The sequence below is a fragment of the Malurus melanocephalus genome, unplaced genomic scaffold (genome assembly GCF_030028575.1).
Source record: "Malurus melanocephalus ecotype Western Australia unplaced genomic scaffold, MMel_1.1 scaffold_14, whole genome shotgun sequence".
Classification (NCBI taxonomy): Eukaryota; Metazoa; Chordata; class Aves; order Passeriformes; family Maluridae; genus Malurus; species Malurus melanocephalus.
This window is the reverse complement of record NW_026623246.1, coordinates 1,832,294-1,846,491: the sequence shown is the minus strand read 5'-3', so window position 1 is coordinate 1,846,491 and position 14,198 is coordinate 1,832,294. Positions and strand designations below refer to the sequence as shown.

At 38.8% G+C, this 14,198-nt stretch overlaps 1 protein-coding gene across 4 annotated transcripts in view; it reads right to left on the bottom strand.

Annotated features, from left to right (window-relative positions):
- CACNB2 (calcium voltage-gated channel auxiliary subunit beta 2) overlaps positions 1 to 14,198 on the bottom strand; it is a 244,026-nt gene that overhangs the window by 6,118 nt on the left and 223,710 nt on the right. For all 4 annotated transcript variants that reach the window (XM_057383566.1, XM_057383574.1, XM_057383583.1 and 1 more), the window contains 3 exons: positions 7,173 to 7,324; positions 6,080 to 6,175; positions 4,623 to 4,808 (listed from right to left, as the gene is read on the bottom strand). In XM_057383566.1, coding sequence (XP_057239549.1) covers positions 4,623 to 4,808; positions 6,080 to 6,175; positions 7,173 to 7,324 — 434 coding nt within the window. The remainder of the gene's footprint in view (positions 1 to 4,622; positions 4,809 to 6,079; positions 6,176 to 7,172; positions 7,325 to 14,198) is intronic.

The window sequence follows — 14,198 nt, the reverse complement described above, 5'->3', positions numbered from 1 at the left end:
GGCACACACTAAAAAACTTCCCCCAGTACCAAATTCTACTAGAAAGTATCATCAAACTGATGAAATTTTAAGTACAAAACAATCCACTTTGAATCTAAACTAGGAAAATAGTCCATTGGTATTCAACTCTTAGTGAAAATTCAGTATTATAATACAAACAAATTCTTTTACTCTCATCAGAATGGAGGGCAGCACTCAAGTTATTCTGTGGCACTTTCTCATTTCTTGTGATGTTTCTGACTAGTCCAGTTAGCAATAACTGCCACCACCCTCCAAAGATAGAGCATGCAGAAACAGGACAAACTGCAGACAAATTGAAGAGGAGATATCATGCCAGGAGGTGGCAGATATCAGTTTACAGATAAGAGAGTTTACAGTTGCGTGTCTGGAAACAGCCGCCATGTGAAAGTGATTTTAGAGGGCTGAGGAGGTGGATTCCAGCAAAGAACCAATGTATAAAACTTTGGCTCTTTTGGAGTAACTTTTTATTTAAGGAAAAAAATGCAATTGAATCTGGTACGAATAAAGTTTGTATTATGATACTAATAGTATCACTGACCTTCTGTTTTCTCAGCAACAATTTCATTTCTTCTTGGTAGTGAAAAATTGAACATCGACCTTGTAATTTTAAGGGCTCRAGATTACAGCCCATTGCCAAGAAAAGCAGGAGGAGAATGATATTATCACATACAAAATTTCCTAACACACCACTGCTATTAAAAGACTGAAATAAAAATTACCAGGTAATAAACCTACTCTTCACCCGCATAAATGCTTTGAAATCACTGCAAAATGAACAAGTGGCATTATTTAACTCATTTGGGGGTTTCATTAAATTAACCTGCTTTTATTGCCAAACCGCAGCCACGAACTTTTCAAGCTTAATYGCAAAAATTTTAAGAAATAGTTTATATTGAAGCTGAATTATATTTCTCACATGAAGAATTCAAGACAAAATCATCTCTGCTGMCACAAAATTAATGTAGATTCTACCAGAGTTATACAGGCATTTGTTTGTGATACTGTTCTGAATTTACCAAAATTAGTCTTAAGCCTGCCCTTCTATGTTCAGTTGTCTAAAAATAAGGATTGCCTCCAGGGCAGCTCATGGACATATCTTCTTACTGTCTTCCTATTTTGTGGAAAAGAGCTAGGGGAAGGAGGAAATTTTGTCCTTCAGCCACAGATCCTGGCAGGTGGGTTTCCTAGCAACCCAAAAAGTAAAATGACAGGAAATTGGAAATTGAAAAATAATCTATATTTAATCACAAAGTTATAAAAAGCAGCATATTTCAAATCAGCAATTTGCTAAATTTGACAAATCTTAATTTTCTATGACAATATTTTGTTATGTAAACTTCCCAGAGACTAGTTGGGTTGCTCCACRTGTTCCTAAATTGAAACAAACAGTATAGATGAGAACAAGGTAACAGGAACAGCAGGGAAATTTCTTGTTCTTGTTTTTGTGATTCTCAAGATGATTCTGATTTGCCAGAAAGAAATATAGTAATTGTAAACATGAATAGATCTGTTCAAGGTGAAATGAAATGACTCAACAGAGGTGAACTGTAAATTCAATCAAGTGAAAAGCAAAAGAGTCYGAAGCAGTGCCTGCTTTGGATGTGTAAACACAGCTTCTATCAGTTCATTACCATGACTGGTTGTAAGGCACATGAACATGGTAGCTGTGTGAAACCCTATAATTCTTATGTGGTCAAATGCCACATATGCATGCACCTATATATAATTATGACTAATAAAATCTGTCATTGCTGTGGTTTGAGAGCAAGTGCAAAATTTGAACCTGCTTTGAACACAATGCTACTTTTAYAAGCTCAGATGCGTTTTCTCTGCTGTGACGAGTACATGTGAAGGAGCACATTGAACAAATTTAGATTCAATACTTGCAATTTCATAATAGTCTTAGGGCTATTGGGATTTATGGGCAAATTCATTGACAGTAACTTTCCTTAAATATTACAGGGACACTGAACAGGTATTTGAATCAAACAGGACACTATTTGAATCTGGATTAGACTGTGGCTTTTTGGTTCACAACCRAATTTGGACTCTGATTTGGAATAGATTCTGCAGTACAGGAATTGTATGGCCCAATCTCATAAGATTTTTTTGTCTAAAATAGAGAAAGTAGGGGTTCTTGGAAAGAAGTTTAAATAGTGCTGAAAGAGGAGAGAGAAGTCTTTGTCCACTGAGTGAATTTGCCTTGCTTCCTATTTGCAGTGGTCCCTGACCACCTGGCACCACGTGTGTGAGGATGCTGCAGTCCTTCTGGAATTAGCCAGCTATTTCCACACAAGTTTGTTCCAAAGYTCTCCCTCAGACAGACAGGAGGTGTTAGGTCTCTGTTGATTTAATTTCAAGTGGTCCCAGCAGGCCTTGCACTTGAAGCACCGTGTGCCATGCAATGCACACAGGCAGCATCATGCTGTAAAAATGCCACTCTGGCAGCTGGCAACACAAATTCCGCCTTACAATGGACACCAGGGAATAAAAAACCACAAACCCCAAATGTGTTTCAGGGCAAAGGGGCACTGCATTGGCCTCGGGGGAGGAAGACTCCAGTGCTCAGCAGAGCGGATGTGGCTCCCCCAGGCCAAACAGCTGGTGGCTTGGCTTTTCCCTGCAGAGCAGTCCAGAAAAACAGCACAGGCATACACTTTAAATTCTCTAAATAGAGGGTCTCAACACTGTTGAAAGAACGAGTTTAGCCACCATTATTAACAAACARACCCACTCTGTGCCAAGGCAGTGACAGACTCAGGTTTGAGATGTCAGCTGAAGATATATCACAGGAAAGTGAAACTAAGGAACATAAAAGTTTTATGTTCCATAAAGAAACCCAGTTGATTCACACATCTGTATTAGTAGACCTACAAACAAACTGTGAAACTGCAAATACACKCTCATTTTTAGTCCTTAAAATAAAAAATTGTTAGTTTGAAAGGAGACAGCACAGCATTCAGGACAGTGTTATTAAAACTCTGCACAGTTCCTCCAGAGAATGTGGTTAATACAATGAGTATGTGAGCTATAAATCCACACCCAAAAAGCATAAATAAAAACTTGAGCAAAATAATTTAGAAGTTTACAAAGCAAAGAAAGTTTATCTAGAGCAAGGCTGCACACAACAATACTGAATTTCATACTCAGAAATTCTTCCAGCTCACAATTTTTTCAGGGTGTTTCAGCTCTGAGGACAGAAAAAAAGGCAGAAATGAACTACAGCTTACAGTCTGTTTTCCTGCAACTGTGTCTGAAAGCAAAAGAAGGAGATACCCTTCAAGATGGCTAAACTATTTTTTTCTTGTTAAAGAACAAACCTGTCAAGTCTGTGGTTTTCTAATGAGACATAAATTCTTTGACACAAAAGTTTGTTTTGAAAAAACCATAAAAAGAGCACAACCGTTTYGCATTTTAATTTGGTTGCAGATGCATTTTCCTTTGATTTTCTAAAATGAGGTGTTTTCCTCAGCCAAAGTTATGAATTTTAATTTGCATGTGTACATAAAYTATGGACATATATGAAACTTAGGTAGAATGTTAGATGTAGTGACCCCTTATTTGACCTGGGACAAATGTATCTTAACCCCCCTACGACCTTCTCAGCCTCATGGCATCACTCACCACTTACAATAGATCATCTTTTAAACACTCATTTCGTATCATATAACACATATCCAAAGGAAAGCATGTCCTTATGCTGAACACCTCAATGAAGTTATACAAATCAAAAGTTGAAGGAGAACAGAGGGGACATAATATGCTCATATCAACAGGCACATCAGTGCAGAGGTAGGAATAAAGCCTGCTTTTCCCAGCTCACTGGAGTGTCCTCGCTGTTCAGAACAAAGAGCCTCTCAAGGTCTTTCTGCACAACGTGCAGCACAGCGGGACTTGGGTTTGACGTAAGAGTTTGGCTTGAAGGAAGTCTGTACTTTTTGCAGCAATGGCCAATGAATAAAAGAACAAAGGAAACACTGGAAGGGCCACTCTGACCTTGAGTCTTTACGAATACAGTCATTCTCAGCCTCTACAACTGTAGAGCCTGTGGGAAGATTGGAACAGATTTCCCTCCAAATTTGTGGATCTGCCCTGTACATAACCCAATTTGTCATGCAGAGCCTCTGGGGCTGGGATTTGCCTATTAGCAATAGTGTGCCCATCAGTCARAAAGTTACCAGAGGCTGGAATGTGCATAGTCTTAGCCTAGTTTTACTTCTCTGCATTACATATGGCCAGCTATAAAAATGCTTGTGGCTGGTACACATACTACTGGCACAGCGGTGTCCTGGGCACAATAAAAACCTGAAGTATTCCACTTCATATCAACATATGCTTTCAGTCAGGCCAGCTTAGTCCTTGGAATCAAAACCAGCCCCCTAGTCAATACACAAACACATGCTACTATGAATACAATAGCAACAACAGTAATATGCTTGTATTTGTCTTTCATACTGAAAATGGGTGAATGTCTACTGAAAAAGCTTTTACTCTATCAACAATAGTAAAACAAGTTCAGCATATCCTAGTATCAGTCTAACACTGTGCTTTGGAAGAAGAAGAAGTTGACAGAAGGAAAGACAGAAAAATAAAAACTGTACCTGTAAATTAATATTTGGACCTGGACTAATAGGAAGAGTGGCTGTTGCAAGTGTGCGAGTGAGAAGCTGGTTAGGAGGATTGCTGCTAGGTGGATGTGTGGCCTTCCAGTAGGCTTCCAGATAGTCAGCAAGGTGCTCACAAGCATCTTCGAGCTGGTTCTCATCAAGAATTACATCGAACATTTCCTGATAAAGGAAAGGTTTTAGTCAGAATAACCACCAGTTAAAAGGAGATCAGCTAGAGACAATGATTATCCATTGATTTCCATCAATTGAAAATGAACCACATTTTTAGTACTTCTATTCAGATCTTTTACCCCTTTTTTTTTGTTTTTTCTGAATGCAATTGATACAAAAGACCGTAATTGTAACTAGCACTAATGTTATRGTTGCTAAAGCAAAGTCTTGTGACTTCTACATAGTAATTCACAACCAAAAAAGACAGGAAAAAGCAGCTTGAACAAATCTTAAACATAAAGAAGGAAGGGATAAATGTTGAAGAATTAAGTATTGAAAAGAATGGCATGGTGAGGAAGGGATTCAATCTCCCAGTCCAGAATAACTAAGATAAAACTAAAGCAAAGTAAGACCAATGACTAACAACAGTAAGAATACATATCATTCAGTTTCCAAGTGTCACACAAATATTAGGTAAGAGATTAGTCACASAGTCTAATTTTAGTCTTCTAATGTTAGAAGGTGAGTTCTGTTTCCTCCTGGGTCAGGGAGCCAGAAGGCAGCTTTGAGGGCCTATGCAGGTCTCCAGCATTCTTCATTGACTTCTTGGGGACCTGAGCATCTCTTAACTGAGATGCTGAACCTAAATGATGAAAATATTCCCTTCACTCAGCTCTGTAACCATGGCAAATTATATCTGCAACTGAACTGTACTCTCATCTTCTGGTTTCTTACCCATACTCTTGACAGTTGAGTATGCACGTAGCAATGCACACCAGGTTTAAAACCACTTTATAGGTGGAAATTGAGAAAATTTGCTTCAGTGAACATCTGAAGAGGTACTGCAGAGCTCTGAAACATGCAGTACCACTCAGGTCTCTGCAAAACCCTGACCAAGAACATCAAGAGTAGTGGGCCAGATGCCCCAGAGGAGCTACACAAATAAMTGGCCTTACCCTAAACTACCAGAGATAATGCACACTCATTAAGAAGGTTCATTTTTAGACAAATAATCCCCTAAAAATTATCAAGTAAAACCAATGTTCAGTTTACCAAAGCACTGGCTGTATCAGCGCACATTGGAATAACTGATTGTGAGTAGAACTCTTTTTCCCCTGGACTCTTGTGCAGAGCCCTGAGACCTCATGAGATGTTCTGCAAAAAGCAATAGTGGAATACGGCCAGAAGAGGGCAAACACTCCCGAAAATTATGTAATTAACCTAATGCCTGAAAAGAAAGGTACCTTTCAGAGACAAGACACAAATTAACAGTAACTCACAGGAGGACACTGTGCCAGTTTATCAGCTGCCACCATCTGCACATTAAGGTGTTTGGCCTGAGACTTCCCTCGAGATTTTATCAACCTCTGTAAAACCTGTGAAAAATAAGACATTGAAAAAAGTGAGCAGGCTCCGACTTAATGTACATATATAACTGCTTAAAATGTTTACATTTTAAACTGCTCACATGAGCAAATTCTTCATTTTCTGGCTTCAGAAACATTTCCCATGTTCCCTCATCCAGAAAGAGCTGATTTTCATTTACATCCAAATATCTTCTTTATTTTACAAGCACTAAAATGCTCCCCTCCTGCTTTCTTCTGCTGCTTTTGGTTTTGTTTGTTTCGAAGCTGAATTTTTTAAATTGATCTCCAGAGTTCTCTTCCCACAAATTCATTCTTCTCTTTCAAATGCCTCTTCACAAGGTCKGTGCATGTTTTTTTTCACCCACAATGAAAGAGTATATTATCAGATGTTGAAGTTTAGCAATCAGTCTGATATTCATTCTGTGAAAATCATTCTTYCATTTCTGTATCATTTTAACCATTAGCATTACATACATGATTGATATWAAAAGTGCAATCCCAATTAAAAAACGCATTGGAGCTACAGCATCTTTTCCAAAATGGGTTTTAGTAACACTAGAGCACAGATACTTTTTTGATTAACAATACTTCACTATCCAACTATGCAACAATATATAGTTGTAAACCTAAATGGTTTACATTTGATAACCTGCATTTAAGCCCCCCCCCCCAAAAAAAAAAATAAACCAACCTAACAAAAGTTAAAGAATGTGGAGGTATCTAAAATATTTACCTTAGGAGAAGAAATCTTCACGTATACTATAATGGGAGCCAGAGAGGTTTTGCTCAGTTGAGCTGGGTGGTTAATGGTATCAGCATCAAGCACTACCAACTGCAGTGTCCTGGCTAATTCAACAATACTTCACTATCCAACTATGCAACAATATATAGTTGTAAACCTAAATGGTTTACATTTGATAACCTGCATTTACCCCCCCCCCAGAAAAAAAAAAAATAAACCAACCTAACAAAAGTTAAAGAATGTGGAGGTATCTAAAATATTTACCTTAGGAGAAGAAATCTTCACGTATACTATAATGGGAGCCAGAGAGGTTTTGCTCAGTTGAGCTGGGTGGTTAATGGTATCAGCATCAAGCACTACCAACTGCAGTGTCCTGGCTAATTCAAAAATCCGTTCAATTTCACTTTGAACTTCAGCTGCAGAGAAGTAGAAAATTAGAGTTATGAAAATTCTAAGARGTGATTCATTTTAAGAAATGTAACAATGCAGGAGACTGGTGTTTGCTCCTCCTCTGGTTGCAGGAGTCGTCGCTCTCCGTGCGTGGCCCTGGCACAGAAGGGTAATGAATACAACATTAATGAGAGCGTTTCATCCCTGTTTTGCTGCCCTTGCAGGCACTGCCTGCCTCTCTTGCCTCCCCAATTACTGCCATTCCAGGCTGGAGAGATACTGACAACACCTTCTTACAATACCCCAGACCATGTACATAAGAAAAAAAGGGGCATGAATGCTTGCCACATCAAATGGTAACCTTACTATGCCACCAATCTGCTACACGTAAGTAATTTCCACTCAGACCGGTATCTTACCCAGTAACCTGTTTGTTCAAACTGAAGTGCCTGAGATAGGCATTGGAAAGTACTGAGGTGTCTGTATTAGCAGAAACTACTATTTTCCTACTTACTTCACTTATCAAAGCTCTGGAAAACAGTTTTCTTCTACTGGCCTCAGTATGGTACCATGTTAAAATTTGATTATTACGCGTAAAACAGTTTTATAAGAGGAAATAACTCAATAATCAAAAAAATGTTATGGTATCCTCCTCACAACCCCAGGAGCTGTGGAAAAATTATCTTCTCAGAGAAAAATTGTATTTTCTTCTGGTAGTCATGCTCCCAGCTCCTCAGCACCCTGTCTGATTGGCAGTACTTTCCAGGACAAACCTCTCCAAGACAGATGGGCTGCATCCGCTTTCACAAGTGGTGTAGAAACTCTCTTCATTCCCCAATGAAACAAACCTACATCTTATAAGTGTAAAATCATCTTCAGAATGGAATCACATTTTCCTGCTCAAATTCTGCTATCAGCTAATTTCACAGAGAAATTACAGTAGCAGGGTGATTTGTCTAAAAAGCTTTATAAAGAAAGTCAATGGGCCAGACAAGACTAATTCATTACAGGTTTCCCTTTACAGGTTGTAACATTTCATGAACTAAAACCAGATTTGATATCTGGCCCATTCAAAGAAAATATTAGAAGACAACCAACAGAGACTTAAAGGTCAAGGAGAGGTACCAAAACTTAATACAAGAGTTTTGTGAAATTATATTATCAGACTTTTATCTATTACACTGGCAAAAGCTTTACTTTTGCGTGAAAGCAAAACCTATCTGATCTGGCTAGAGAGAGTTATCTATATCAAACGGTCTCTTTCAAGAGATGTGAAGAGATTGATTATTGCTGTCTTAGAAGAGCAACTGAATAAATCAGGTACTATAAAAAGGTTGTAGTATTTCTAAGAGAGAGAAAGGCTAGTCCCAGCTAATATTTTGGYTCCAAATTAATAGGTGATTGCCATGGTCATTTTATAAATGAAGTAACATCTAAGTGTTCATCACAAAATCTATATATGATATCCTTTATTGGAGGAGGTTGACATTGCTTTGGATCTATTAGAGATCACTTCCAACTGTTTGTGGTTACCTCCAGTCTAGGGTGTGCCCATGCCAATCAGTCTTTCACAGCAGTGAACTTTGGGAGATATCATGGTGTGGTGTGGAAAGCATTAGTGCATGCTTTCCTGCTGATCAATAAAAGCACTGTGGATCAGCTGCTGTCTGAATTAGCACCACATTTTTAAAGACAGATCTTCTGATGGTTCTTGGCATATTCACAGTTACATTTTCTACAACTCCATTGCACAAGATGCTGCTGAAATCACTGAATACCATTGTCTCAAAGTTTTGGCAGAAGACAGTCAATAATCTATCCCTAATTAAAGTTCAAATGACAACTAGAATAAACATACCAGAGATAATTTGTCATGCTGTTCTAATGATGAGTTTGGATTGCTTTCCAACGGCAATTTCAAACCAGGCTCAACACTTTAGTCAGTTTAACAATATTAGTTAATGTATCACTCTAAGATCATTCCAGTTTGCTAAGAAACTCTTGTTCAAGACAACTTATAACAAGCAAAATCTGTCTCTATGCCACTGTATCATTTGTTTTGTCTGGGGAAGTAGTATTTGCAACACTGCTGGAAGCAGTTTTCTGCCAGCAGAGAACACATCTCTGTGGACTGGATTTCCTGCTRTACTTTTTGAAACACCCTCTGCCAGGGCAGAGTATGCCTCTGGGTACCTTCTATTGTGAAACACACCCGGGGCACTAACTGCAGGTAACTATRGTCCTATGAACCAATAGTTTCCATTTGAGTCGGAAGATGGAGAGGCATCTTTTTCGGCAATTAAAATGTGTTCCAGTACTTATTTTTCTTAAATTGGGTATATGAGAAAAGTTCAAGGAACTACACTGCATGATTGGTGAATATATGTGCTTCCACCTCTTCAGTCAGGGATGGATGGGAAAAATGCCTCAGGGATAGCTGARGAAGTCTTGATCTCCTTTTCTTTAGAGTACTTCAGCTTCTGGAAAAACTTTCATTTGCTTGAAATCTTTGAAATCTAACTTTACATCTAAGATTGTTGCAATTAATTACATAATATTAGCTTCTCTTTTTAGATGGTAAAAGCTTTATCCACTGCTACAGCTTTGGTTTTCATTTTTCTTTAGCAATGTCTCTCAAAACCAAAAMTGTCTACCTGTAAAAATTCCTTCACAACTAGACACTCAACACAAATTTTCTCTCCGACTTTTGCCCAAAGGAAGCAAAGAACTCACAATGTCATGTGGGGATAGTAACACAAATGTCACTGGTAGTTAAAATAGGGAGCTGAGAACAGTGACAGTAGGGTATCTTCAAAGCAGCACAGTAATAGCTTTGCAAACTTCCCACCTCCATGAATAAATCTATTTATAATAATGTCCCTTCTTATGCACTGGAGAGGCATAAGAGAAAAGTTATAACACTAAACTCCAATAAATTGTATTTGCTGATCATAACAAGAGGCATAAAAATAATTAGAACTAYTCTGACAATCATCATGAAATGCTGACAGCCCAGCTACAACACTCAAACCCAGAAATCAGCTACCAAATTTTAAAGTGACCCTTACAATCTATTTCATATGGTCTCCTTGGTAACCAGAAAGAGAACATACTTTAAATGACAGGAGCACTCAACTATTTATTCCATACAATAAGGAATCAAGTCTAAGAAACAGTAAGTATACATCTCCCAGACAACTTTAAATAAAGCACATTTAAACTTATGTCCAAATATTAATTCCCAATGTCACTACTGCACCTTGAACAGAAATTCAGTGCAATGARAGCACAAGTAAATGGCATATCCTATTATGGGGGCAGACAAATATTCTTTACAYGAGTTAGACCTTACAAGTGAATTTCAAGAAAAAACCTTTCCCAATTCACTTAAAAAATCTCGCCTAAAATAAAGTCAAGCACATAAYAACACTTCATTTTATCTCAGTCATATTTATCATCATATTAACATGATGAACTATGGTGGAATTTAGGGTCACTTATATAATGCCATGCTGAAAGAACATCCTCTAAGCTACTCAGTTGGAGAAACACATCCCTCCCGCAAACCTGGCTGCATCCACAGGAGCCAGGAGTCACCGGGACACTCAGCTTTACAGAGCAGTGGCTACATCAGCGATTTGTTTTAGTAAGACTCTGATGAGATAGCACTTTCATGACAAGGATAAAATGCAAAATGGACATGCATCTGGCCTGCAAAGGCCCAAGTGAAGCACAAAATACTGCTTTGATGCAGCAAAGAGATTGTGATCTTCACAAGGAACAGTGAAGTTCACATACTCTCAACTGAGCACAGAATGACTTTTAAATCCTATTAAATTTGACCTTGTCTCCTGTCTGCGGTATMATTGGCTCTGCTTTGTTCACAGAAGCAGATATGCAAATTATGATTTTGACTGCAACAGGCAAAGAGACAAAAGCATTCTATTTTTTTCAAACAGGGCTCCTGGTATTACAGACATATGGAATGAACATACCTATGTAAACAYATGCAAGACAAAATGCAAGACAAAATGATTAGCAACACCTTATTCAAATGGCTTTGAAATAATTTTTTTAATTAAGGACAACAGCCATCAGTAGCCATGGTTTGTTTTAATGTTAATTCTTTCATACAAACACAGTTACTTAGAAGTAATTAATCACTTAGTTCCATAAATATAATTAAACGAGAAGTTTAAGGCAACCTCAGGATTTTCATAACAAAGATGAAAGAAAAATAWGTGGGCTTTATCCTAGTGCCCTAAAACCATATACACCACCTTGCACCAAAAAACCTACTAGAAATGAGTAAAGGTCACATCTGAAATCCAAGAAAATTAAAAAAGAAACAAAAAGGAAGTGATAATTATTGAGCTGTGCCCGCACAACTCTCTATTAAGAACAAAATCATGCACTTGGCTGACAGAATCAAAATTTTAAATTTTAAATTTGTGAGCATGTGTGTGTATACACATACTTATATTGAGTGAAAAATCCCCAGTGGGTACTGCTGGAAGTATCCATTGGGTACTGCTGGAAGCAGAATGCTGGCCACAGCAGGCTATCCCAAACTGCACCAGAGATCTGTSCTCACTGGAAACAAAGCAAAGAGGCCGAGATGCTGCTGAGGTGATCCAATGAGCTACACGGGGTTTGAGCACAGCAGAGCAAGCTAACAAGAAATCCCACATGTCCATGTGTTTGGCCTCTTTCTTCTTACTGTTTCCTCCCCTCAAGCAGCAATGCTGCTCTGGGCAGGCAGGGAGCTAACAGAAGGCCCATGCTTGGCAGGTTCCATTCCTTCCCCAGCCAGGGAGGTTCAGTCCCACAATCTCCAAGCAGGACTACGTCCCACCTCACACCATGGGGTGTCCCAGTACTTGAGAGCAGAATGCTCTGTGCCTCTGCTCCAGCATGCCCAGATAAGAGGGAAAAGATCTTGAAGAACATAAGCAAGAGGGAATAAATGCTTTAGCTTAGTCCTCAGACAACTGGTCAAAAGGTGCCTGGATTACAGGCATTTTAATCAAATGTCTAACCTAAATGTAGTTTTGTGAATATACTTAGATTTCCCTGGTCTCCACCAAATACCTTAGCCACTAGCTTGTTACGTAAAAACGGGAGGGTGGGAGTGGGAGGATGATAATATTTTCCAGGAAAAGTGGCTGCATGTGTTACTCATGCCTAACAGATGGGGCTCCTGYGAGGGATAAGGCAGAAAGGAGAGAAGCATGCCTGCTGCTCTGCCTGGAGCTCCTGTTTGGGCTCTGCTGAAGGGGAGCTGTGGGGTGAGGTGCTGCAGGAAAACAGGGTTTTCCTCCTCCTGCCTGCTGAGGCTCAGTTTAGGCAGAATTCAGATGGCTTTTAATGCACACACACACGTCCAAGTGGCATTGACAGAAACAATGTCATGTTTGGAAACYTCAACCAAGATCTATTTTTAATGGACTAACATCTCCTGAATGCAGCACTGTAATTATGTGAAAATATAAAATAGTGTCATTTAAAAATACTAAACAGTGCATAAAAATGTCTACTTCCTGCCTTATTTCTCTGGGCTAGCAAAACAATAGCATTCATGGAATGATGCTTCTTATGCCAAGTTTAAACTGGAAGTAAATTTTAATGACCTATGAATGGAAAAGATTGCAATTAGCAGATTGCAGCAGAAACAGAAGTGGCTGAGCACTGCACAAGGGTGCACTGAAATGGTTGTGCCAGGAAGAACCACAGCAGCTCCAGAAAAAGCCACGCAGCAGCATAGCACTGCTCCGATCATTAAGCTTCCCTACACTCTGTTAAGGAGTAATTGGGATAGGAAAACTGGGCAAGGAAGCAGTCTAACATTTATTTTGCCCAGGAGACCAAGCAAGTGTCTCTGCATAGTTCAGAATGGATATCATGTCAGTCTGGCAATAACTTGGCTATTTCTGCAGCATGCCTCATTACCCATTGCAGTGYGATAGGCTTCCACAGTCTGGTCCATACATAGGCATTAAGTGCTCCTTAGGTCTGTTGTTTTTCTCAGAACAAACATAAATAAAAATGTTCAGTCTTTCTCATAGACAGGATGTGGAACTACTCCATCACTTGCTATTCAACCCCTCCTGCTGACRGTGTGCCACTCACTAAACATTTGCGTATTCACTGAGTGGGAGAGATACTGACTCTGCAGCCTGATGCTTAGAGTGGGAGGCAAAACACATAGATTCCAGTTCCTTCTCCAAAGAAAGTTTAATTATTATGCAAAATGCAAGACCAACCAACAACCACCCTAAATGTGATCATAGCCCYGTCATGGTGATAGAAATGATGAGTCCATGCCTCTCTTAGCAGAGAACAGCACTGAATGCAGACTTCTCTGCATTCTGGTTAAACAACTAAAACCTTTAGTCTTGGATAAAATGGGAACACAGACAACAACTTTTAACCAGTTCCACCAGCCCAGGAGAAAGAAAAAAACCTGGATAAACTCAACCTACAGTGTGAATAGTTTTAACAGAAGCAAACTATACTCTTAAACAAACAGCTAACTAGCTAAAAATATTTCATTCACCTATCCAAGTATCCTGTCTATTACACAGATATCCATAACCTTAAAAATTATTCTAACACACGGCTACATTATTTTGTTTCTAGCACATGTTTTGTTTCAATGTAATTATCAATTACACACATTTCTGAGGAGTATCATGAGAAAAGACAAGGATAGGCTGCTGAGAATTATCTCTAATTTACAGAAATCAAGAACTGTTTTTCCCTCATACACCCTTTGAAAACATTCAGGAATTTTAATTAAAATGCTTTCCCGGTACTGTATCAAAAATTTGTTTGCAAGTTAGAATATTGTAAAGTTGGTACCAAATTTTTTATGCAGAACTACCAAAAGGATTCATCAGG